The following is a 27,458-nucleotide window of genomic DNA, read 5'->3' on the forward strand; positions in this document are numbered from 1 at the left end:
ACGATACATTCTTTCTTATTCTTCATCAATACTTGTGAAAAATGTTCTCATCTTTTACACATATTTGGTAGGGCAGCTCTTAGTTATTGTGCTTTTACTTCCCACTTCTTCAAAAGTTAGAGCTCTTCGCATAGTGTATGCACTCTGCATAGTATAGGGCCTAGTTTGGTAGTTTGCTCAGGTTAGAATATTTGTTATTCTTTTGTCAGAAATTGAGCTTGTATATGTTTGTTCATACTTTTTTTTTTTTTGATAATAGAAACTTCTTTCATTAATAAGAACACGATTACAACATAGAATCTGACCAAATAACTTGTGCAATACATTCGAGAAAAGAGCCCCACCAAGTTATCAAATCATCTATATTCCATGCATGTTTTGCCAACCCATGGGCTGCACCATTGCCTAAACGGCTGTTGTGTTGAATAGAGCAACAAGGGAATCTCAGCATTAGTTGCTTTATCTGCTGCACCAGATTACCGTGGAGGGATCGTGATGTGGTATCACTTTGCACTTCATTCACCATTAGTAAGGAATCACTTTCTATCACCAAATTCGAGATTCCAAGGGGAAAGTAAAATTGGAGGCCTCTCAAAATTGCTAGCATCTCTATTTCAATAGGGTCATTTACTTCATTTTCCTTTTTACTAGCCGAGAAGATGACTTTAGCTTTTGTGTTTCTGAGAATAAGGCCCACTCCTGCACTTCTTTGGTTTGCAAACACAGCCCCGCCCACATTTAGCTTTAGAATTCCAGGTTCAGGGGGCTCCCAACGACATGCTTTCCTAGGTCCTTGAGAAGCAAGAGCCTGCAGGTGAGCCTTGTGGGAGGACATAGCTGTTTCAGCTGCTTATAGCGCTGGTATGACTATGTCTTCATGGATCATCTTGTTCCTCCTGTGCCACAATCCCCAAGCTATTAAGAACACCTTCTCCAATTCTCCATTGTTGCCTCTTTGCTGCACATACATTGCAAAATAAAACCAACTAGAACTCATAGCCTCCGCTGGAAATTAAGGAAATAGAGAGGACCACACATCTCTAATAGTTGGACATCTTAAGAGTGCATGAGTGATGTCTTCTTCAGCTTCCTTACATCATCTACAAGTAGTTTCTATTACCACTTTCCTGGACTGTAGGTTCAGCAAGGTGGGTAAGCCATTTCCACACGCCGTCCAGCCAAATATCCTAACTCAATTTGGCACATTCATTTTCCATAATTTTTGCCAAAAAATTCTTTGGATTTGTGCACTTGAGCTTTCTTCTCATGTTCATTTTTTCCAAGAGAAGAGAAAAATCTGTAACCACTTTTTACAATGTAGTCCCCATTCTTTTCTTGCTTCTAGATTAAGCGATCCAGACAAGGGTCAAAGCTTAGGAGTATCTTGAGAATTTTGCTGCTTGAGGAGCTAGAAAATGGCTTTGGATTTTGGAACATCCCACCATTTGGTGTCTCTGTCCATTAGCGAGTCGACGGTAGCATTCTGGTGAATAACTTCAAAGCTGGCATGTTGAGGAAGGAGCTTGTGCTATGGCAACCAGTAGTCAGACCACACATTTATGGACTTCCCATCACCGACTCTCCATCTACAACCTTTCATCAGATTATCTTTAGCCTCCCAAAATTCATCTCCAGACATAAGAGGGATTTGCTTCTAGTTTGGCTTCTTGGAACATAATCTTTGGGAAGTATTTTGCTTTAAAGATTTGGTGAAGCAAAGATTGTTGTTCAGACATCATTCTCCAGCCCTGCTTCGTGATAAAGGCTATATTAAACATCTGTAAATTCTTGAATGCCACCCCACCGTTTCCTTTGGTTTCACACATTTTCTTTCAGCTAATCCATTGGATTTTCTTCTCATTCTTCCTTTGACCCCACCAGCAGTTGGCCATCATACTTTCAAGTTTGGAACAAAGAGTAGAAGGAAGCTTAAAACAGCTCATAATGTAAGAGGGAATAGACAAAGCCACCGCTTTTATCAATATTTCCTTGCCGCCTTGAGACAACACATTTTCCTTCTATCCTTGGAGTTTGGACCATACCTTGTGCTTTAGGTCTGAAAAGGTCTTTTTTTTCCCCTACCTATCATTGGAGGGAGACCAAGGTACCTCTCATATTTTTTTATGACGATTTACCCCACAAAAACTAAGGATCTCTTGTTGTTGTTGATAGGGAACATTCTTGCTTAAACACCATAGAAGTTTTATCTTTGTTTACTTTTTGACCTGAAGCCTTTTCATAGATGTCCAGCAGAACTTCAATATGAACATTAGTGGCCAGATTAGCCTTACAAAACAGAACGCTATAATCAGCAAAAAGAAGGTGATTTAGTCTTGGAGCACCTCTACAAATGCACAAACCTTCAATTTGCTTTGATCTCTCAGCTTTCTTAAGGAGAGAAATCAGCCCCTCTGTGCATAGCAAGAATAAGTAAGGGGAGATAGGATCTCCTTGCTGCAGGCCACGAGAAGGGAAGATTGGGCCTTTAGGTTCCCCATTGACTAAAACAGAAAAGGTGACTGAGGTTGTACAAAACATCACTAGCTTTACCCACTTGTCATTAAACCCCATTTTAAGCATAACCTTCTCAAGAAAACTCCACTCTACACAGTCATATGCTTTGCTCATATCAAGCTTTAGGGACATGTAACCTTGTTTTTCTTTCCTTTTTTGTCTTAGGAAGTGGACCATTTCGTATGCTACCAACACATTGTCTGTGATTAGCCTGCCTGGGACAAAAGCAGCTTGTGTTGGGGAGATCAAGTCAGCTAGAATGGTTTTCAGCCTATTTGCAATGACCTTTGAAATGATCTTGTAAAGGACATTGCACAAGCTAATAGGTCTAAAATCTGTCACCTCAATTGGTTTTTTCTTTTTTGGAATTAAGGTGATGAATGTGTGGTTGAGAACTACTGGAAAGGATCCTGAATTGAGTGCTTTCAAAATTGCATCAGTCACCTCTCCACTTATAACACTCCAAAATTTTTGGTAGAAAATGGGAGCCATCCAGGTCCTGGGGCTGAAAGAGGGTTCATTTGTTTCAAGGCTTGTGATACCTCTACTGTCGTGAAGGTTCTGGTAAGGGAGGAGTTCATCTCATTTGAAACTCTCCTAGTAAGGTCCTCTAGGAAATCAGTCTGGCCTTGTTGATCTGTGGCTATAAACAGCTGATTGAAGTAGTCTATAATAATTTGATCTTATGAACTTCCAGTCTGCCATTCACCTGCTGCATCTTTCACACCTTTAATTACATTTTTCTATCTTCTTTGAGATGATTTGCTATGGAAGAACCGGGTATTTTTATCACCTGCTTGCAGCCACAGAACTTTAGCTCTTTGTTTCCACAAATGTTCATCCCTTTCCAACCACTTCTGAAGATCGGTTCTAGCAGCTCGAAGAGAATTACTTCTTTGGTAGTACGGGTCTGATTGTTGCAGCTTCTTTAATTTCAATCGAGCTTGCTCGATATTTCTTCTCACATTGCCAAAACATACTCTGTTCCACACATCAAGTTTTTCTCCACACCGCTTTATTTTATCCAATATAGATGGCAAGTCACTTTGGCCCGTAGCTCCTTCCCAAGCTAGCTCAATGACCTTTTTACACTTTGGTTCTTCTGCCCAAATGGTCTCGAACTTGAAAATTTTTTTTCTAATCATTTGTCTTCTATCCACCTGAGTCTTGAGAGTGATAGGAATGTGATCAGAGTAAGGGGCAAAGCCGTGGTTAACTTCAACCAACAGGTTCTGAGACTTCCACTCCAAATTAGCTAGGAAGCGATCTAATTTCTCACAAATGCTATACTGATGTCCCCTTCCATTCCACCAAGTAAATTGGTTACCATTGAAGCCCAAGTCTATCATCTCACAGTCATCCAGAAGCTGGCGAAAGTCCCTCATTTGGTTTTCTGGTCTGATCCTACTACCATTTTTCTCATAGTTACTTAGGATCTCATTAAAATCACCTATCATTAACCAACCTCGATTACTAGTAACTTCTAGAGATCTAATCATGTTCCAGGTTTCCAGCCTTCTTGAAGCCTCCGGGTGCCCATAGATTCCAGTCAAGTACCATGAAACTCCTTCCTGATCATCCCCTTCGATGTTGGTGACCAAAGCATGAATGTGGTGCTTCGAATAATTAAGAATTTCAAGCTGGGAGGTATTGTTCCAGTACAAAGCCAAACCCCTACTGCTCCCTTCACCGTTCACTGCCATACAGTTGGTAAAACCAATACTAAATTTTAATTTCTCCATGACTTTGCCTTGTAGTCGAGTTTCTTGCAAAAATACAATATCGGGTCCTTCTCTTTGGATTAAATCACGAAGTACTCTAATTCCCAGCGGGTTCCCAAGCCTCCGGGAATTCCAACTTAGGAGAATCATCGCTTCCGGTAGGGCTGCTTGGCAGCCGCTGCCTATTTCATGGTGTCACGGAGGACTCTGCCCCCTTGTTACAATCTGCATTGGGACTGTGTAGAACCAATTTACATTTTTTAGCTAGCTTCATTTCTGTTGGGTCTACATTTTCCTTGTTCCAGCTACGTTTTTTAATCACAAGATCATGTTGAGAAACATAAATGATACCAGGGCCACGAGCTCTCTTTTTCCAAGTTCTGCCTTTTGAGGGGCTAGCAGACTTAGATGGAATGTAATGTTGGGATCCCTGGTCGATTAAGCACCCTTTTGGCTCTGGGTCTTGCATATTTGATCCACTTGGGCCCAGCCCATAGCTGTTTTCGCCCCCGATTTCCTCTGTAGCATTCTCTTTCTGATTTCCCGCCACTTTATTCTGAAAGACAAAGTCTTGCATGCCACCCCTATTAGGGACCTCAGTTTCCACAGTACCCGTAGGTTTGACAACACCATACTGCTGTTGAGTGGCCTCAATTGAAACCCCTGCCATGTGCTCTTTAATGAAAGTTTGATCACTGCTAGATCCCGGACTTGATCCTGAAGTTCCACCCTTTCCATTACTGGCAGTAGACCCCCAATGCTTTCCATCACCACTCGTTGACTCAAGCTTCCATATTTGTTCTATTGATAGGCCTGCAGCTACATTAGAGTCATGAGGGTTTGCAAAGGGCCATCCCCTGTCAATACCATCCTTTGTTGCCAGACCCATACTCAAAGTGACATTTGTATCGTGACACGAGACTTGTGCCACTTGATCTGTGACATATGGAACAGTAGTCTCATTTGCCAAAGGCATCACCGGCGCTGCTTCCATCGGACTTCCCTCCTCTGCTGGCATCGACTTCCAACCTTGTTCACGGCTGAGCGAAGACCCCACAGGTTAAAAATTTCTTCCGCATGGTCACGTTGTTTCTTTTTTCCTGGGTCAGCGTGCAACCAGGACCCATACTGGGAGGAAGCCTCCTTAGTTTGATTGCTACACTTATCCAACATGTGCATAATTCTTCCACATTGAAAGCAGAACCGTGGGAGCTTTTCAAATTGTACTGGGATCCACTACTTTATCCCTTGCAAAGTTATAGCCCTTCCTCAAGCTAGTGGTTTATAAAGTCTAGTTTAACTTTTACTCTCAAGTAACTTCCCCACCCTATGTCATCATCATCAACAACAATATCCTCAACAACACCCAGCGTGCTTCCGAGTTTTAAGCCACATTCCCGATTCATCCCCACCAGAGGCATGTTTTGAAATTGGACCCAAAATGCAGCAGTCTCGAACTTCCACCTACTTGGTTGTGAGAATCCTTGGAACGGATCAATAGCTAAGAGACAGCCATCAAACAACCACGGTCTTCCTCCAAGACTTCTTGCTTTGTCAGCATGAGTTTCAAAAGAGAGGATAAAAACATTCATACTCACCTCCTTAAATTTGGCAGGTTTGCTCAGCCTCCAAATTTTTGTCATCATCGACTCCACCACCTTACTGCTAATATGTCGCTCTGAACAAAGCTTCCCAATTAGGCATTTCTCACCCTTCCTCTTGGCTACTGAAATTGTCTTTTCTTCTAACACGATTTCGTCTCCCTCCTCTTTGTTAAGTTGAAGGTTTCCCCACATATCTTGCATATTCTCCATCGCCGATAGCTCCGAAGAGATTCACACTTAGTTTCTACCTCTGCCGTCGTAACCAACCCCAGACGTAAAACTTCCACCTACTCTAAGTTTCCCTAGAGAGAAAAACACGAGAGGGGACTGAAAAAAAGTGCCCCCCATTTGAGTGGCCGTTTGTTCATACTTTTAAGCCTTGCTTTCTTGTTCTGGCTACAACACCAATCATATTTATTCAGATAAGATTTTCTACATTTTTTTACCCAAATTTTATAATTCAGATGGAGATAGACACAATATAGATTTGTTTAGAGCAGTAATCAAGCTTAATCGAGGTCAAGATGAATTTAGAGTTGTCAGAGCTCGACTCAGCTCATAATGGTAGAGCTCGAGCCGTTTTTATAGACTTTGCTCGAGTTTAGATGGCTTGGTTTAGCTTGGCAAGCCATCGACCAAAGTACTTTAGTTGAGTCTCGAAATTTTTAACTCTTGAAGAGATGATTTTTAAGTCTCATACAAGTCCTTGTAAAAAAGTGACTCCAACCTAAAAAAAATTGTGAAAAAACTATTATTTATTAGTGCGATTCATTTTTTTACAAATGATTGTATAAATCTTGTCTATTTGAAGCTTGTACCTAACATTACTCATTGAAAAAAATAAAATTAATTAGTAACAAAGGCCATAAGATAACCTTGTCTAGAATAACAATATAATCACCAAAGTTAAACAGCAAAATAAAATAGCAATATAACAATAAAATATAATAATATAACAATATAATCATTAATGACTCTGATACTAAAGACGTAAATATTTCATTCATAATATTTTGAAATTCATTAGGAGTATTTTTTAACCCAAAGAGCATAATATTCATTCATAATGTCCAAATGAGACTGTGAATGCTATTTTATAATAGTCTTTTTCAGCAATTTGAATTTGTCAAAATCTACTTTTCATGTTAAATTTTGAAAATACCGAAACATTATAAAGTCGAGATAATAAATCTTTTTTTATTAGGAATTGAGTATCTAATCCATTGTAATACATTATTTAAAGGTTTATAATTGCTTACTAGACGATTGACTCCTCTTTCTAATTTTGCCTGTTTTTGAACATGAAAAGCAGCACAACTTCATGGTGATTACTTTTTCTAATTAATCATTTTGTTAATAAATCATTAATTTCTTTTTTACAGAATTCTAATATCATTATTCATTTGAATCGGTCTAGCCTTAGTTGAAATATTTTTTTTTAAAAATTTGTTTTCATAGGATAATTTGACTATATGTTGTTTTCTATTTCAGAAAATATTGAGCAGGTTAGAACATACTTCATTTTCAATTATAGTTTTATAATTATCAATTTCTTGGGTTAATAACGTGTCTTTTAATTGGTCTTGAATTCTTTTATATTTTAATTCTTATTTTAAGAAGTTTATCTATTTTTCCTTTCTTTTAATTCTATTTTTTGTTAAAAAATTAATTTATCTAATTAATAAAACTTTTTTTAAATAATTAATTTCTTTTAATACTGAAAGAAATAAGAATTTAAATTGAAAACATCATATCATTTTTCATAACATTTTGTATAAAAATATTTTATTTAAAATATTTTTATAAAATAAATTATAAAAGTAACCTAATTTTATAAAAATATTTTTATTTTACAACTCACTACTAATGACTAACCTTACACCGTTTCCGAACTCAAAAACGAAAGAAAGACTTTCACCGTTGGCTTGCTAAACCCCTCAAAAGTCAAAGCCCTCTGAAAAACCCTAAGGTTTCGCTCCACGGCTTTAGTGAAAGAAAGAACGAAACGTAAAGAGAAAAACCCAAACAATCAAAATCGCCACCTCCCTCTCTTGATTATCTCCCACGGTTCGAGAATATGAAGAAGAAAGGTCCGGTTCCGAAAGGAGGAGGAAGGAAGGGTAAGAGGTTATCACGGGACCCATTTTTCATAACGGAGCCGAAGAAACCGCGGAAGATTGAGAATGACGGTGACGTGATAGAGAGCGGCGACTCGGACGAGGACTATGGGTTGGTTGGTTTCGACAGGGACGAGGGGGAAATCGGAGTAGAGGAGTCCGAGTTGGCGGAGGAGACTGCAGGCGAGAAGAGGCAGCGCGTGGCCAGGGCTTACTTGGATAAGGTTCGAGAGATTGCGGCGAGAGAAGAGGAGGATGACGAGGAAAAGGAAGGTAGGGAAGGCGAGATGCAAGACGAGAGGGACGCCCTCGTGGCGAGGATTTTGCAAGAGGAGCAGCTCGAGGAGACCGGCCGTGTTCGCCGAGCCATTGCATCTAGGTATTGTTACTTCTAACTCGATTAGAGTAGCATTGGGTTGCATTTCAAGTTGAGAGTTTTGACGTAATTTGGGCCACAAGCATGTGGTATTACGTCTCTTCCTCATATGGCATTGTATTGTGTGGATGGTTTATTGGTGTTAGTCTTTTTATTGGTTTTCGTGTGGACTGGATGCTACTTTTGACGAGGAAATTATGGCATAAGTCTCCGGTTACATTTTTGGAAAGATAGAAGCTTGCTACTCAAGCATTAAATTGCTTATTTTCGACCATGGATACTGTAAACAATTGTATAATCCTGAAATAGACTTCTTTAATGGTATTAACCTTTCTTAGAAGTGCCAGGATATTGAAGATGACTTTGAACAACATGGTTTTGACTTAATGTTGTTTGTTTGGTGAAGTGGAGAACATGTACATACAGTTAGATGTTTGGAGATGATCCAAAAAACTTAGTCTAGGATGCTTATAATGTTTAATACATGTGCTGCAGGGTTCAAAAACCAGAAAGTGCTGATGAGTTCCGGGTCTTGGTTAAGCATCGACAGCCTGTCACTGCAGTGGCTCTATCTGAGGATGACTTGAAGGGATTTTCAGCTTCGAAGGATGGAACCATTTTGCGTTGGGATGTAGTCAGTGGGATACATGAAAGTTATCGGTGGCCTAGCTGTGACGTACTAAGGTCCCATGGGGCCAAGGATCCGCAAGGTCCAGCCACAAGGCATTGTAAACGTGTCTTAGCACTAGCTGTTAGCTCCGATGGTCGGTATTTGGCAAGTGGTGGTGTAGATCGGCATATTCATCTATGGGATACCCGTACGCGAGAGCATATTAGGGTAAATCTGGTTTGGTACTTATGTTGTGGAAATTGCGTGTGTTGGTTTGTAAGTTATCGTGATTTAAGTTTAACTACTTTACAAAAATTAGTCTAGATTGTGAGCAAAGATGCCAATATGTTTTGGCACCCATAAAATGCACATATTGATAAACATGATCTTCCTGTCTGGTCATTTATTAACATGCACAAGGTGTGAAGCTTTTCAAATGGCAGACATCTTGAATGGCAGATAAAATGCTGAGCTCTGGGGGACCCTTCATGTGACTATTAATTTATTTTTTCTTTTTTTTGGTAGCCTGAACATTTCTTTTATCTGATAAGATTTTCTATGTCCTGTTGTTAAAGGCCATGCTTTAAAACCTGTGACGATATGGATTTTATTTGCTATTCTTATTGCTTAGTTGTGTGTTGACAGGCTTTTCAAGGTCACGGAGGACCTGTATCATGTTTAAGTTTCAGGCAAGGGACTTCAGAACTTTTCTCTGGTTCATTTGATCGAACAGTCAAGATATGGAATGCAGAAGACAGAGCATACATAACTACATTATTTGGTCACCAAAATGAAATATTAAGTATTGATTGCCATCGTAAAGAACGGGTGTTGACTGTTGGCCGTGATCGAACGATGCAGTTGTTTAAGGTAAGCACTCTTTTAGTGATTTCCTGCCTTTAGATTTACTCAGTCAAATAGAAATATATGGATGATAGAAATTTTGCATGAGCACAGAGGGTGATGTGTGGCTGGTTTCTAAAAAAAATGAAAGGACATGCTGGTAGCATTCGTTTTGTATGTGTTCCCTTCACTCCTTTTGGCCACCTATGAAGATACCTAACACAGGAAGGGCTATGAAAAAAATCTCAAAATGAGGGTGCAATCTTCTTGTCGACCCACAAAGAAGATCACTAGGCCATGCACTGTACTTGGTGATACTAAATGTAGTCAGTGTTTTCTTTCAATAAAATCTTGTTCACCGATAAAAATGTAGTTGATGTCTTCCTGATCTGTGTGGTAAGAATTGTCTAACATTTGAGAGAGAGGACATTGAATGGTGGGTTTTTCCTGGCATCCACCATCAAGCGTAAAGAGTTGACTGAAAAAAATGTTCACTTACAAAAAGATAATTGGACATGAAGAGTTAAAGCATTTTTTTTGCTTCAAACTATACATGGAATTCATTTGGTGGTATTTTTAGGAGATTGACTTCTCCAAAATATTTTCTGCCACTTGCTTTTTTTTTTCAATAAAGATTTATAGCCAAAACAAGAGAGGACATGTTTTCAACTAATCTACATCTTCGCCACCACCTTTGATAAAAGGAGATTCATGCAACTTATAAAAGTTTTGTTCTTACTATGATTTCCAATTTTTCACTGAAGATATTTCACATTTATATTATTTAGCCAAAAAAAATCACATTTATACAATCTATACTGTGCATGTCTTTGTATTGGTTATCTTTTACCAATAAAAAAAACCTTGTAATGGCTATTATTTTTAGTATCATTGAGCTTGTGGTGTATTTGTGCTATACCAGTTGGATATCTTTTTCAGTTGTCAGATACTTGGTCTTTACGTTACTTCTATGCTTGTGAAATAGGTCCCTGAGGAGTCACGTTTAGTATTTCGAGCCCCTGCATTTTCTCTGGAATGTTGTTGTTTCGTTAGCAATGACGAATTCTTATCCGGTTCTGATGATGGAAGTATTGAGCTTTGGAGCACGTTGCGAAAGAAGCCTGTTGACATTGTGAAGAATGCTCATGCTTTGTTGGGTGCAAACAAGAATCTCGAACCAAAGAATAGTGGGAAAATCCCCAATGGACATATTGGTAAAACTGCAATATTTTATTTCCATATGGTTTATCATGAAAGTTGCTTCTAAAGTTTATCACATGGCCATATTAATCTTTGTATTTCTTGTATTACTGTATTTGGATGTGGGAAAATATTTTTGTAGTCAGTAAGAAAATATCTCAACCCATTTTTAGGTAATTATTGTTATTACTCTGTGCTTTTGTTATTCCCCATGCATTTGTGGTTTTTCCACGTTTGTATAAAATTCTTTCACCTTTAGGGAGGAGACCAAGTGTTTTGTATCAATGAATCTGAAACGTCCGAGCAATTTAATTGTTTTTTCCTTTTGATTTTTCATTTGACCTGTATTCTAATAATATGCTATTGACTCCCATGCTGTAGAAAATGGTGACTCTGGTTCTGAAAGTTATAGATGTCTATCGGCATATTCCTGGGTCAATTCGATCACAGTGTGTAGAAGCAGTGATCTTGCTGCATCTGGAGCTGGTAATGGTTCTGTTCGATTATGGGCTATTGAAAGTGAGACTAAAGACATTCGACCGTTGTTTGACCTTCCGTTGGTAAGCCAAAGCAATATTGTGACAAAGCTTCACTTTGTGATTATAACTACAGAACAGTGTGAATATGGCCTCTTATTATAGCATCTGCTTTCACCATTTCTTTGATTGAATGGTTTTCTACCTGTAGTAACCAAAGATTATAGACTTTTAGGCTATCTATAATTTATTATGTAGGAAGATTGTTTAAATGAATTGTTCAATAACTGCTACCAAGGTCGAGAATGATAAATGATCATTTGTGATTTTAGACTAGCTTAGAAATGCAGATTTGGTCAGCCTAGTGGTCAAAGAGTGGATTTGGGGTGGGGTTTAGATTCAGCTTGTAACACCCCCTTCTCATTGGGTTAGGAATGCTACCTGCAAAAATAACTTAACACTGGGTAAGAGATCCAAAATAAAACCTGGACTCATTTCTTTCGATGACAAATATAGCATAGCAGGATAAGGTTTGAATAGCTGATATAATAAGATTTTTGATGGCATCATGACATAATAAAAGACCAAAATTAATCCTATACGTGTTTACTTATGGAATGGACTAAGTATCACCATCTAGATCTGGTCCGTCCAGTTATCTTCACCCTCATTGCAGGACTTTTAAAACGTCAATAACAAACAAACCGAGTCGAATACTTAGTAAGTAGTACACCATACAATAAACTTATTTTAAATTCAGATTATCTTTGGAAATGTATACACACAATTAAGCATACATTGCATATATGGCAATTAACAAACACACATCGACCACATATTTGTCATGTTTGTCTTTCGCTTGCTTTATTGCCAAACCAAAAGACATTAACCGTGCATTGGTCCGCTAGACTACTGATGGTTCTAATCATCTCAAGTGACCACACCTTTTGCCCGTGTACTTGGTGTTTTGCCTATTCTAATCAATAAAATTTTATTTACTGATAAAAAAAAAAATCTGTGGCTTGCATATCCATCCATCTCTTTGCATTGGTACCAAGCATCCCATATGGCAAACATATTATTTATTCCATTCATTCCTACATTATGGCGTTTATCTTGATTTTTATAAGCTTTTCATAACATTCATGATATGGGCATTGTCACAAACCTCATACTTTCACATTGTGACATTTATATAGTTATTCATAGCATAAATTCATTCATGACATACTAAATATTGCATGAATCATGCTAAGGCATTCATTATTCCTCACTTGCTTGTCATATCATAGCATAGGTGCATAAAAAGGGGCTTACAATGAAAGGGCATTAACATAGCATAATATTTGAATTTTTTTTGCAACTCTCATAGAAAGGCATGATCATACTACTTAACTTATGCAATGTAGCTCATAATTAAAAACACCTCCTTTATGCCAATCACAGAAAATTTATTTTCTTCTTATTAGGGTTTGGACCCTTCAATATAACAGAAAATTTGATTTGAACTACCTAATTATTATATGCTAATGTAATCACATGGATACTTCCTGTGTACTTGGGCTATACCTATTTCAATATCAATAAAATATCTTCATACTTATAAAAAAAAAATTATTATATGCTAATGCATAACACTTCTATGAGTCATACTTAAAAAAAAAAACACTTCTATGAGTGATTAACAAGTTCTTACCGAAGCCAATTTTTAGGGTTTCTTTAGAGAAGATCAATGTGGCAGAATCTGTCCACGTAATCTTTTTTGACCAAAACTGGATTTTGAAACTTGTAGAGTTTCAAGTATTTTGCTGCCTAGAGTCGTAACGAACATCTTAAATTCAATATTCATAAGAATTTTTGTAACATGGGCATAATACTTGATAAAAACTCAAATTTAACTCTTAGAGGTACTTATAAAAAAAAAAAAACTCTTAGAGTTTGCACAAGTGTTTGCAGCCCCCTAGAACTCCTTAGGACTTGAATTTGGGCTGTTGGAGTGCAAAGAGGTGCGGAAACATCAGATAAAGTCTGCTCTGGATGGCTGGAATAAAGTCAATGGCTTTCTTGTGCAACTGTCATAGAAACAAAAAAATCCTGAAAATCTAGCCCATAGGAATAAAGTATTAACAAAGAACAATCTAATCTCCTCCAATGATAGTTCCTTATCTTCAAAATTCCGATAATTTTGTTCCCTCAATATGCACCATAGAATACAAATATGAATGAGCTTCCACAAAGCTGTAATTTGTGGAATACCGCCAATGTCCCTCCAGTTGGCCAGAATCTTGATCACACTAGCAGGCATAACTCAGGCTAGGTCCGATCTTCGAAGGACATCATCCCATAACACCCTGCCAACCTCACAATGGAGTAGCAGATGATCCAGTCTCACCACTCTACTCTTCCTGCACATACAACACCAGTCCATAAGAATCACCTTGCGTTTCCGTAGGCTGTCCATAGTCAAGATCTTGCCCGAAGAAGCTGTCCATGTGAAAAATACCACCTTTAGAGGTGCTTTATTTCTCCAAATGCTTTTCCAAGGAAAAGGATTGTTCTGTGGGTTTGTAAGGGCCTTGTAGAAGGAACGAACAGAAAATGTTCCTTTTCTAGCAGGTACCCACCACATCATGTCAGTCCCTCGATACCTCAACCTTGCGGAGTACAAGAGGTTGAAGAAATCAGAGAAACTGCCAACTTCCTAATCATGGGCCGCCCTAATAAAGTTCACATTCCATTGAATTGATCTGCCCGACATCTCCAATAGGTCTGCCACCTATGCATGCTACTCTTTTGCAACCCTGAAAACCATAGGGAATGTGTCCTTGAGGGCTCTATCTCCACGGCAGATATCATGCTAGAATTTAATTCTAGATCTGTCCCCCATCATGATTCTAGTGTATCGAGAAAAAACCCCATCCTCTTCTGATATGCTTCCAAATACCACCCCATAAGCCCCTTGTTCCTCTATAGTACTCCATCCCCACCACATGCCCCCCCATATTTGGAACCAATCATCATCTTCCACAAAGCCTCTGTCTCATAGTTATACTGCCACAGGCCCACAACCATTTTCCAAGAAGAGCCCGATTGAACACACTCAAATTTCTAGTCCCACAAATACCATTTTTTTAAATAATAACTAACATAAAAGCAGCTATTGATAGTTGCTTGTTTTTTCAGGTCAATGTCAGGTCAATTTCCTGAAATAGTTGTTTGTTTGTCTTGTCAGCAAATACAAGTGGATGGCAGGAATAATTTGGGCCGGGTTTTTTCTCTTTTTGTTTTTGTTTTTTTTTAATTGTTTTAAGCCAGAGTTCAGCCCATAATGTGGTTATATTTCAAGTTGGCATCTCTGCCTTATCCTGCCCCCTTTTTCTTCCTTCTTTCTGCTATCTTCATTTGCCTTATTGATAGTTCTTTTTGATGTTGGACTCAGATGTAATCAGTTGTCTGATTGAGTTTATGAGAGCCTCCTAAAATTTCTGACTGTTGCTTACCTATAAAGTTTTTGTGCCACAGGTTGGGTTTGTAAATTCCTTGGCCTTCGCAAAATCTGGACAGTTCCTGGTTGCTGGAGTTGGTAAGGTAATGCCCTTTATAGATCCCATCCTTGACTTTATTGCAATCTTTTTTTATGTTATCCTTTTCTGAAATTGCTATGAGATTTAATTTGCATGACTTACGAAAAGCTGATCTTTTAATTTGAGCTTTCTGAGGTTATATTACGTCAAAGTATGAAGATTGCAACCAAACCAGTGTTTCCATTAAACTGAAGAATAATGATATGGATAAAACTATTTATAACTCATTTTACAACCAACCAATGTAATAGTGGCTACTTCTCATCTGATTTGAATTTCAAGTTTTATATAAATGCTCTCTATTTAAAACAAAGTTGTTACAGGAGTTGAAAGGTTGTGTAGATGTGGTTTGAGGAAAACTCTTGATTGTCTGTTATTAAAAAAAGGATAGCCCTCTTTCTATTAAGAGGAGGAAAATAAGATTCTGCCATTAATATTTATAGGACCCAGGTTAGGTACAGCAAGATCAGAGGACGCACAGTAAAGGGGAAAAGTGCTATCATGGGGGTAAAATGATTTTTGTTTCAAAGTAAATACAAGGAAAAGATTCAAGAGTTAAAAAACTCATGAGATAATCATGAAGTTGAACTTCTGGATCAAAAGAATCCCAGTTCGCAGTCTCGCTAGCACTTTGGTGTCATTCCTTCCACCTCACGTGGGGCTGATAGAGCTTCTCCAGGCTTTTATTTTTAGAAATTCTTCCACAAGGGACAAAGAATATAAACTTTTAAGAGTAAATTTCTGGATTTAGTTTGGACAAGAAGCTAGACACAAGCCCTGATAATGTTAATGAAAGCCCGAGTCATTTTTTCTTCCAATTCATAGAATTCTGTTTCTGCTATTGTTATTTGGTGTCTACATTTTATAATTGCTAACACAAATAAGATGCACCTGCAACAGGAACCTCGTTTGGGAAGGTGGGGGCATATCGAGTCTGCTCAGAATGGAGTTGCGGTTTATTCCCTTGAGCTTTCATAAGACGGGCAAATGAAGTTTGTAGCGCTCCAATTTTGATTAATCTGAGTAACTGAGTTTTGATATTAATCTGAGTTTTGTTGTTGGCTCCTAACTATATATATTTTTTTAATTACAATTTATTTTACAACTTTTCTGTGTTTGTATCCTTATGAGTTGATTAATCTTGTTTGATTATTTTTCATCAGGAAGCTAAGTTAGAGACCATCTTTTAATGCAAGGACAATGCTAGGGTGCCGCCCAACATGTATTGCTCGACGTGTCCCCTAGTGTATTTGAAACTTTTTTATTTTTATTTTTTAAACATTTTTTTAACATCCTTAACCATTAAAAAAATACATAATTTCATTAATAGTCATTTTCTCAACCATTACATTAAAAAAAAAAAAAAAAGAGACCGATCAAATCTAACGGTACAAGTTGGGTGGCACACTAATTTTCCTTAGTGTAAAGAGCACTTGCCCTTTGTAGCAAGGAAGTGCTTTTGATTAGTATCTGGGATGGGATGGCTTTAGGATTTTGGATGTTTGTGCGAGGTTCATTTAATAAATCTCCAAGATACATAGAAAAATTTTACTTATAAACTCCTACATCACATATAAAAATGTGATTGATATTTTTATCATTTTATTTAAATATATTGATGTGTGTATTTAAATAGAAGGATAAAAGCGATAAATCACATGATGTGATGCGGAAATGATAAATAGCATTTCTTAGATATATATTTTGGTCATATACGAACTAAGTGCCTTCGGTATATTGCCCAAAACATTCTCACCATGAGGTTTATTTAACAATCCCTCTTTGGAACGGATGGGCCATTTTTAGGAGTTTAACACCCTCCAATAAAATCTTGACACCTCAACACTCCATACACTAATTTTATGAGCCGCATCACACCTTAGTAAATTGAAAACGTTGTCTGAAAGCATAAAAACACATAAACACGATACGGCTTCGCACCCCCTCATGAAGAACAAAACTCCATCTTAGAGAAGAACAATTTCTGCCACATACCCTTCTGACCACTGCACGACGCACGACAAAATCCAATGTCCTAAAAATTAGATTCACGGATGTTGATAAGTGTTATTTTTATGTGATTTTTATCATTCTTTTAATTATAAAAAATGTCATTTTCCCTTCAATACTATGTTATGATCCCCAAGTAAACAAACCGCACCATTTTGAAGGCCAATAAAGAAAGCTGAGCTACTAGTCTACAACTTACCGTTTAGATCAATAGTTGCAATCTGTTATTTCTATTCTATTTTACTTTCCACGTGTTGCATTTTCATTAGTTTTGTTAGTCATGGGCTACCTCCATCTGTAAGGGAGAAATGGCACTATGAGAGGCATCTGGAAAATTATTGCTGAAACTTGTATTTTCAATTGGGAGGAATTGGAGACCTCGAATACTCCAAAGTGTAGCCATTATCTTTATCTTCTTGTTCTTGGTTCTCTTTTAGTGTCAATATTACTATTCTTTCCATTGGGGTCTTAACAATTGGTATCTAGAGCCGATGATTCATGGAGGACGAAATATGTTTTGAGCAGCAAGAAGAAGCCCTGCAACGGGGAATAGATCTAATGAAAAGAGTCTTCAGGAGCTTAAAAACGACTTGAACGAGTTGAGAGATTTGCTGCTTCACTGGTTGACAAACCAACACAATATTTCTAATCGGACTTCTATGATCGAAAAGTTGATGGAACAAAAATCAGCATGTTTTTTTGAAAGGAATAGAAAAATTCTGTCATTTTAGACGAAGAAGAGGAAACAAATGTCCCTCATATTCCCGAGCATCTTCGTGAAATTGCACAGGATTTCAACGAAATCCCCAATGGGAACGCAATGGTGGCCAAAGAAAAATCTGTAGTTGTAGAAGATGCAGTAGAAACTGTGGAGGACGGCGTAGAAGAAGATGCTGCAAAGGAGGTGGAAGAGATAATAGCAGTGCCCACGAAAATTGTTCCCAAAGAAATCCCTCTTTCCTCTGCTCTCAGAAATCCAAAAGTATTTTCGCTTTCATTTTTACTTTCAGATCTCCCTTCTCCTTCAATGGTCGCACTTAACAAAAACCACGTTGTGGTTGTTAAAGTAGGAGAGCCAGCATTCGGGATGGATGGCGATACCAGGTGGGAGATCAACCCAGGCAGAATTTATTTCCATTGTATCTGTTTTTTGTTCCCTCAACCAATTTTCAGGCCTATGAGGGAAGCTCAGAGTCATCTCTTTCCCTACACTTTCCCACGAAACAAACACATATTCTCCAATCTCTTAATTTCTTTCTTCATGTTTTACCCATTAATCTATCAGGACTCTCTACAAGGCCGCAACTGGAGCATTTTCCTAGTGAGACGAAACGCTCCTACAGAAATTCTCATCTCTAATATCACTCTCTTTGACCAACTGAAGCTCGGGGGTAGTAGCTCCACCTTACTTGTCCCGACCTATGAGAGCCCAAGAAGGAAGAACCTCATAATTGATGATGACGAAGACCAATTGAAGATGAATCCTCATGACCCCTCTTTTCATTTTGAACTTGGACTTTTGTTGTGGGAGACAGGGGAAGAATCTGAGGAGACAAAACTGAGAGGTAAGAATTTTTTGGCTCACTATTTGTTTGATGTATTGCCACTTAAAGTGATTTTTGAACCCTTTGAGAGAGGAAGAGATGACCTAGTTGATGTATGTACGGGAGGGAGTGTTGTTGTGACATCTAAGAGATTAGTTGCTGAGGACTCCTTTGTATTTCTGAGCAGAGGAAGTGAAGTTGTGCGTGGGGGTGAGGCATCTTGCCTATCAACAAAGCAGCATGCCATCATTGGCGACTTCAAGTCAGAGCATGCACTTTGGAGTGCTTGCAACTGCATCTCACGCAAGTGTAACCCAAACTATGTTTGTAATATCTTACAAGCCAAAGAAAAGCCAGTACACAATAAGCTTGAATAAATATTTGGAATGTGTAAGTAAACCCAACTTGGAGAACCGAGAACTTGGGGTGCATGGGGGACTGGACTCTATTCATAAGAACCAATGGGGAAAAAGGAAAGTCTGTAGTAACAGACCAATCAGTCCCAACATTGTCATTTTCTGGTCTTTACCCGTTGAAGAACAACCAAAACAAATTATTGTGACTCGTAAAGAAATGCTTGAGAAAAGGTCAAGACCTGACAAGGTCATCTTATCAATCTTACTTGGGTTATCTGTTTGGACAATTGTTGTTAGTTTTGTTAAAGGGGACACAACAAATGATAATGTTGAGAAGGGGTGCATGGACCCAATGACATTCTCGACACTGATTATAGTGTATTGTGATTGGAACACTGATGAGGTGCTAGAAGTTAATGAATTCTCCGTATTTTATTGTTCAAGTTTAAAACCAAATGGTGAAGCCAAAGGAGAGGTAGAAGACTTTGGAAATGAGAAGGTAAGGGAAGATGACGTAGACAAGCTTGTGAAGTCTGCTTTGGATAAATTGGAGAAAGCTAGTGAGGAGTCATTCTTTGGTCAAGGTTGGAAGGGTCTTGATAATTCTGTGGAAAACTTACCATCAGAACAGAAATTTGTCATGAATGGGAAGCTAAAATAGGTCCAACAAATTTTTCAGTTTGACTATTGAAAGGGATGGAAGTGAGTCAAATGGAAGGGTTGCTACTGAAGAAGAAGTACTTGCAAAAGTCCCTGTAGATGTTGATAAGCTTAAGACTTATATTAGCTTACTTACAAAAGTGTCAGAATATCCCATTAATTTTGAGAAGATGACTGATGTGCCATCTGCAGCACAGCATGATACAACCTTTTATGGGGAAGATGGGTCTTTAAAGTTAAATTGTCCTTTCTATCAATATCCACATTTTCAAGCATGGGCAATTGGAGACCACATAAGTCAAGCATTGTCAGATATGGTAATAGTGTTGTCTAACCAGCTTTGGGACACCTTGGCAGCTTATCAAGGAATATCGTTGGGGAGGAATGGACTTCGAGTTATATTCTCCTCGGCTCCATTAGCTGCCTCTTTTAGAAGTGATTGATAACTTGATCAAAGAATTGTATCACAACTCTTAACCTTGAGGACAAGGTTCTTTAAAGGGAGGGAATTTGTTATGATCCCCAAGTAAACAAACCGCACCGTTTTGAAGGCCAATAAAGAAAGCTGAGCTACTAGTCTACAACTTGCCGTTTAGATCAATAGTTGTTGCAATATGTTATTTCTATTCTATTTTACTTTCCACGTGTTGCATTTTATTAGTTTGTTAGTCATGGGCTACCTCCATATGTAAGCGAGAAATGGCACTGTGAGAGGCATCTGGAAAATTATTGCTGAAACTTGTATTTTCATTTGGGAGGAATTGGAGACCTCGAATACTCCAAAGTGTAGCCATTATCTTTATCTTCTTGTTCTTGGTTCTCTTTTAGTGTCAATATTACTATTCTTTCCATTGGGGTCTTAACATACTATTGATTTTATTTTATTTCTACATATTTTTATTTATTTTCTTGGATTTGAAGGAATGAGAAGATTTAATGCAAAAGGAGAGAGCATTTTGGTACAAAGAAAGAGATTACGGATCTAGACCGATGAGAGACAGCGAGATCTGAAAAGAGCCAATGAGATTTGGGCAAGGAGCCTTGTCTCGTGGGTAGCAAAGAGATTTCTCTCGCCCAAAGACTAGAAGACTTACCTCTCGATAGATGAGAAAACTTGCGAAATGAGTGACTAGAAGGTGCGAAGATTTGATGACAAGGCTCTAGGCGGTTAGATTAGGCGACTAGTCTAAACGATCAACCTAAACGAAATCATCGGCAATAACTAGAAAATGCGAAATGAGTTTTCATCCCAATCGTGAGTCTTTCCACTCGGTAGGCGAGGAGAGGGCCATGTGGTCCTTGTGACATCCACGTCCGTTCATTTGTGACCTATACGCCAGTTATATTCAGCGCACATGGCATCTACTTATTGGGATAATTCCTCCCGACCAGGATCAATCTGCTGCTGACCACCAAATTCAAGTTCCACAATCAATCTGTTAGCGACCAAATCCTCCCGAATGCCGCAATTCCAGCCGCCTATCACTGAATCTTCCATTTTAGATAATTCCAATATTCTTGAGATAATTTCTTTTTATGTTAACATCTATCTTTAGAAACTATTTTCCAGATTTTTAGGTTAGATTATATCCGCATTTATTTTGTTTCCAAATTTGAGTTTTGACATCTATTTAATCCCGTCTTTTGTGATGAATAGGAAGTCTTAGTTCTTAATCTTAGTTTTAGTTTTAGTCTTGGTTCTTAATATTAGTTTTAGTTTTAGTCTTGATTTGACTTCAATGAAAAACACTAGTTTTATTCTTTTTCTTTTTAATTTCATTATGAACTAATTCTATTTTCTAGAACTTTGATGTAGCTTAGCATTGAAGACATAGTTTATATTCCAAATTATTTTATTTTCAATATTTAAAAAAAAAAAGAGAATAAACTATGTGAGATTTGCTAAGTAAAGTCAAATGCTCTAGATCTATTTTTATTATTTTTAAAATCTTAATTTTAATGTTCTTTTCTTCAATTTAATTTAGATAAACTATTCTTTAAATTTTTATTTTCTAAATAGTAATTAATTTAGTCAATTTCAATACTTAATAGTATAATTATTTTCTGTAGATTCGATAACTATTTTCTTTAAAATACTTTATTATTTGTTATAATTATGTGCATTTACATATATATTTTTATGCGAACAGATAGTGATGAGAATTCATAAATTGAAAGGCCTCAAGTAAGCTCAATGATTCCGATAACCAACCATAGGTAAAATGTTGATATTTTTTAATGGATAATATTAGTTTTGTCTTTTAGCCGTTTGTCTTTGTTTGTTTCTTACGTTCAGTTTTGAAAGACTATCTTTGACTCATTCAACCCCGTACTTGAGAGTCTTATCCTAATCAAATTGGTTTTAACAATTGGACAATTAGCCGTTTTGTATATTGTCAGTTTCTAAAATCTAGGAGCCTATTTTGGAATGCACTTCTACTAGTAGAATAAATAGTTGGATAAATAATTTATAAATAGTAAAAAAAAGTTGAATTATTTATTATATTTTATGTAAAAATTTAGAAAAGTTATTTTAAAATTTGAAAAAATTAAATTGTTTATTATATTTTGTGTGGGAATTTAAAAAATTTGTAATGATGAGATGAGATGAGATGAGTTGAGGTGGGTTGAGATGAGTTACGAATACAAATGAGGCCTAGTTACCAACGTTCAATTTTTGCTTTTTAAAAAAACTCTTTATAAAGGTGGCAGGGGTTGCACGACGATTGGGGGAAGAAAAAAAAAAGGCTTGAAGCCGTCTTTCAAACTTGATACGTATAGAGAGAAAAGAAAAAAATAAGATAGTGTCTCAAGATATTACAAGTTTCCCGACAAAAGAGAGGTGTTATTTTTTGAGGAGTTTTGAGCTCAATATCTTGTGCAGAGTTTATTCAAGCTATACGACGATCAGTTGGACTGTTATATCTTGGAGGAGACAAGTCAAGAGAAGATCTGCTGCACCGGTTCATTTGAAATTTTACATACCGCAGAGGGCTTGAATCTCCTTAAAGAGAGTGAGATTTTCGTACCTCAGTCCAAGCTAGTTTCGTTTGAATTTTTCATTTCATTGTAATTTTTCATTTTATTACTGTGAATTTCACTTAACAATTTTAAGGAGATTCAAACATGGAGCTTTCAAATGAAAAATCCACAGAAAACGTTGGAGATCTCAACAAGCCCTTCCGCTTCAAGGGAGCTCATTTCAAAATATGGAAGTGCAATGTGCTCTTCTATCTAAGCCTTCTCAACGTCTCCTATGTTCTCACTGCAAATAATCCAAACAAGATCACTACCGAGAACATGACTGAAGCACAAGTCAAAGCTCACGAAGAAAAGATTGAAAAATATACCAAAGATGAGTATAACTGTCGATGTTACCTTTTAAATTGTCTTGCGGATCAATTTTATGATTTCTACAATACCACTTATTCCTCTGTGAAGAAAATTTGGAAAGCTTTACAGAATAAATATGATACGGAAGAAGCTGAAGGAAAGAAATATGCGGCAAGTCGCTTCTTTCGATATCAAATGGTAGATGGAAAGTCTGTCGCAGAGCAAATGCAAGATTTTCAAATGGTTGTAGCTAAAGTTCGATCCGAAATCAAGATTGGAGACAATCAAATTGTCTGTGGCATCATTGACAAGCTACCACCTTCGTGGAGGGAGTTTCAAAATCGATGCGCCACAAACAAAAGGAGACATTCCTGGAGACCTTAATTACCCGTATTTGAGTAGAGGAGGAGGCTAGAGGCCAAGATGCTTTGATGGTTCAAAATGAAAATGAGAATTCCATGACGAAGGTAAATTTAATTTCTAAAAATGGTGGCTTGCCCAAAGGTCAGATTTCAAAAAATAGTCATTTGAAGCCGCAAAGAAAAATTTTCAAAAAATTTAGTAGACCTCACAAAAAAGATTTTTCAAATCAAAAGGATAAGAACCAAGAACCCTCTTTACAATTTCAAACATGTTTTGTCTATGGCAAAAGTGGACACTTTGCTTGAATTTGTAAATTTCGAAAGCGAGGAAATAATCATCAAATGAACGTAACTGAGGAGCCACTTGTGGCAATGATTATAGACATTAACATGGTTCAATTTGTTGAAAGGTGGTGGGTAGATTCTGGTGCCAATAGACACGTTTGCTATGATAAAGATTGGTTCAAAAGGTATACTCCCTTTGAAGAAGAGAAATCTATTATGCTTGGTGATTCAAGCAAAACAAAAGTCCTTGGGAGTGGTGAGGTCGAGCTGAAATTCACATCTGGATGTATATTGATGCTCAAAGATGTGCTCTATACACTGTCTATGAGGAAAAATTTGATGTCAAGTTTTCTACACAACAAAGCTGGCTTCAAGCACATTATGGAATCTGATCAATATGTTATTACAAAAAATGGAGTTTTTGTGGGCAAAGGTTATGTTTGTGATGGAATGTTTAAATTGAACGTTGATAATAAAGTATCGAATGTTTCTGTTTATATGCTTTCTTCTTTAAATTTTTGGCATGCACGTTTATGTCATATTAATAGTAGATATGTTGCAATCATGAGTAGTTTAGGATTAATTCCCATACTAAAAAATATTTTAAAAAATGTGAAGTTTGTAGTCAAGCAAAACTTACAAAACAAAAGTGTTGAAAAGAATACCAAATTGTTAGATTTAATTCACACCGATCTTTGTGAATTTGAAGAATTTTTAACTCGTGGAGGAAACATATATTTTATCACTTTTATTGATGATTTTTCAAAATATATGTATGCTTTTTTATTAAAAAATAAAAGTGATTTTTCCTTTGAAACAGTGTGGCTGAAAGGAAAAATAGAACTTTGATTGAATTGACGAATGCTATGCTTATTGATTCAGGCGCTCCCTCAAGTTTTTGGGGTGAAGCAATTTTGAATGTTTGTCATGTTTTAAATAGGGTGCCTTATAAAAATTCAAAAACTACACCTTTTAAATTATGGAGAGGGTATAAGCCAAGTTTGAGATATTTTAAAATTTGGAGCTGTTTGGCATTTGTGAGGCTAACAGATCCTAAAAGGCCCAAATTGGGTATTAGAACTACCACTTGTGTCTTTTTTTAATATGCAAAAAATAGCACAGCCTATAGATTTTTTGATATTGAAAATAAAGTGATTTTGGAATCAGGCGATGCAATTTTTTATGAAGAAAAATTTCCTTTTAAATAAAAAATAGTGGGGGTCAAGAATTTAGACAAAATAATTTTTCTGAAACTAGTTCTTCTACTCTTCCAGAAAATGAAGAAAATTTTGAATTAAGGAGTAAGAGAACTAGAATTGAAAAAGATTTTGGTCCCGACTATTATATTTATAATATTGAAGAAAGCCCAAATACTCTACAAGAAGCTTTATTTTCGCCTGATTCTGAGTTTTGGAAAAAGGCTGTGAACGATGAGATGGATTCACTAATTTCTAATAAAACTTGGAAATTAGTTGAGTTACCACCAGGTTGCAAAACCATAGGGTGTAAATGGGTCCTTAGAAAAAATTTTAGACCGATGGAACCGTTGAAAAGTTCAAGGCTAGGCTTGTCGCTAAAGGTTTTAAACAAAAAATTGACCTTGATTTTTTTAACACTTTTTCTCCGGTTACAAGAATAACATCCATTAGATTATTGATTGTCATTGCAACAATCTATAATTTAAAAATTCATCAAATGGATGTTAAAACAACTTTTTTGAATGAAGACCTAGATGAAGAAATTTATATGGATCAACCTGAAGGCTTTGTAGAGCCTAGCCAAGAAAGCAAAGTGTGTAAGTTTACAAAATCCCTATATGACCAGGTCCTAAACAATGGCATGAGAAATTTGACTCTTGTATGATTGAAAATGGGTATTAGTCAAATGAAAGTGATAAATGTATTTATCATAAATCTTGGGATAATTTTCATGTTATTATTAGCCTATATGTGGATGATTTATTGATATTTGGTTCTAATTTGCATGTTATAGATGAAACAAAAAGCATGCTTAGAAACCATTTTGATATGAAAGATCTTGGCGAGGCTAATTTTATTTTGGGTGTGAAAATCACCAAAACATGTGATGGTATTTTTCTTGATCAATCGCATTACGTAGAAAAATTATTAGAGAAATTTAATTATGTTAGATGCAAGCATGTTGTTACTCCTTTTGATCCTAGTATTCATTTATTTTCTATTGAAAATGATGATGATGTGATTAATCAAAAGGAATATGCTAGCATGATTGGTGTTTACGTTATGCGATTGATTGTTCTAGACCTGACATTGCTTATGCAGTAGGAGTACTAAGTAGATTTACTACCAAGCCAGGAAGAAACCATTGGTATGCAATGGATCGGATAATGAAATATTTATCTGGTACAAAATATTATGGCTTGTTTTATAGAAAATATCCTGCTGTATTTGAAGGCTTTAGTGATGCTGATTGGAATACCTTGTCAGGTGATTCCCTTTCAACTACTGGTTTTATTTTTACTTTGGGTGGTGGTGCTCTATGTTGGAAGTCTAACAAACAAACTATTATTGCTAACTTAACTATGGAAGCCGAGCTTATAGCTTTGGCTTCAATGAGTGAGGAAGCAAATTGGTTGAGAGATCTACTACATGAGATTCCATTGTGGAAAAAACCAGTTCCACCCATATTAATTCATTTTGATAGTACTGCTACTATTGGTAGAGTACAAAATTGCTATTACAATGATAAATCCGGACCAATAAGAAGAAAACACAGTACTGTGAGATCCTATTTGAGTAGTGGTGTCATTAACGTGGATTATGTTAAATCATGTGATAATCTAGCAGATCCACTGACCAAGGCCTTAACAAGAGAAAAAGTCTGGAATACATCGAGGGGAATGGGATTAAAGTCCATACAGTCATGAACCACATATGAGGATACCCAACCTAGAGATCAGAGATCCTGAGAAATGGGTTCAATGGGAAGAACAAATCATTTGGTGGTTGTAAGAAATGCACAATTTATTTTAATTGAGAATTTTTCCATTCCTATGGTATAAGTGCATTTATTCTGTAATGATTGAGATGATGAGTTGTTTTAAATACTTTTAATGAAAATCTGTAGCTCTTATGAGTAGGTTGTCAGAATTACAGGAGCATTCTTGACAGATTTCACCTATGTGAGTGTGGGAGTGATGCCGCATTCTATGAGAATTGGACTTGTTCTCAAATACACTCATGAAATCGGAAATAGCACAAGGCCGTAATGTGTCAGTTAATAAAGCTCATGTCAACACCTGGACTGTTATGTATGAGCAATAATTTTTTATTTCTCTTTAGAAGTTATAGTTCAAGTCTGAGACTACTACTAATTCTGGAGTTAAAATTATTGTTTCACTAAGTGAGGGTTCAATGTAGTGCATACCTTCATGATACATAATAATCCTTCTTTGTCTGTAATTATCTCTCTTATTTATTTATTTTATCATTAAAAAATAGTGGAGGAATGTTGATATTTTTTAATGAATAATATTAGTTTTGTCTTTTAGCAGTCTCTTTTTGTTTGTTTCTTACGTTCGGTTTTGAAAGACTATCTTTGACCCATTCAACCCCGTACTTGAGAGTCTTATCCTAGTCAAATTGGTTTTAACAATTAGCCGTTTTGTATCTCGTCAGTTTCTAAAATCTAGGGGCCTATTTTGGAATGCACTTCTGCTAGTAGGTTCCGTAATGGTTGTTATTCAGAAGACTAATACTGTGTTTGGATGTTGAAATGAGTTGAGTTGAGTTGAGTTGAGATGATAAAATATTATTAGAATATTATTTTTTAATATTATTATTATTTTAGAATTTGAAAAAGTTTAAGTATTTATTATATTTTAT

At 36.7% G+C, this 27,458-nt stretch overlaps 2 protein-coding genes across 2 annotated transcripts; one reads left to right on the top strand and one right to left on the bottom strand.

Moving 5' to 3' along the window:
• Window positions 1-3,257: 3,257 nt before the first annotated feature.
• LOC109003893 lies at window positions 3,258-4,385 on the bottom strand. Its single transcript, XM_018982232.1, has one exon. It carries the CDS (start codon window positions 4,383-4,385, stop codon window positions 3,258-3,260), a length of 1,128 nt encoding a protein of 375 aa, XP_018837777.1.
• Window positions 4,386-7,739: 3,354 nt separating this feature from the next.
• On the top strand, window positions 7,740-16,162 carry LOC109003896 (U3 snoRNP-associated protein-like EMB2271). The gene is made up of 7 exons (XM_018982234.2): window positions 7,740-8,335; window positions 8,828-9,170; window positions 9,588-9,812; window positions 10,771-10,999; window positions 11,367-11,545; window positions 14,984-15,049; window positions 15,946-16,162. Exons 1-7 carry the CDS (start codon window positions 7,917-7,919, stop codon window positions 16,021-16,023), a joined length of 1,539 nt encoding a protein of 512 aa, XP_018837779.1. The 5' UTR covers window positions 7,740-7,916; the 3' UTR covers window positions 16,024-16,162.
• The last annotated feature ends 11,296 nt before the right edge of the window (window positions 16,163-27,458 follow it).

This window comes from Juglans regia, chromosome 10 (genome assembly GCF_001411555.2).
Source record: "Juglans regia cultivar Chandler chromosome 10, Walnut 2.0, whole genome shotgun sequence".
NCBI lineage: Eukaryota > Viridiplantae > Streptophyta > Magnoliopsida > Fagales > Juglandaceae > Juglans > Juglans regia.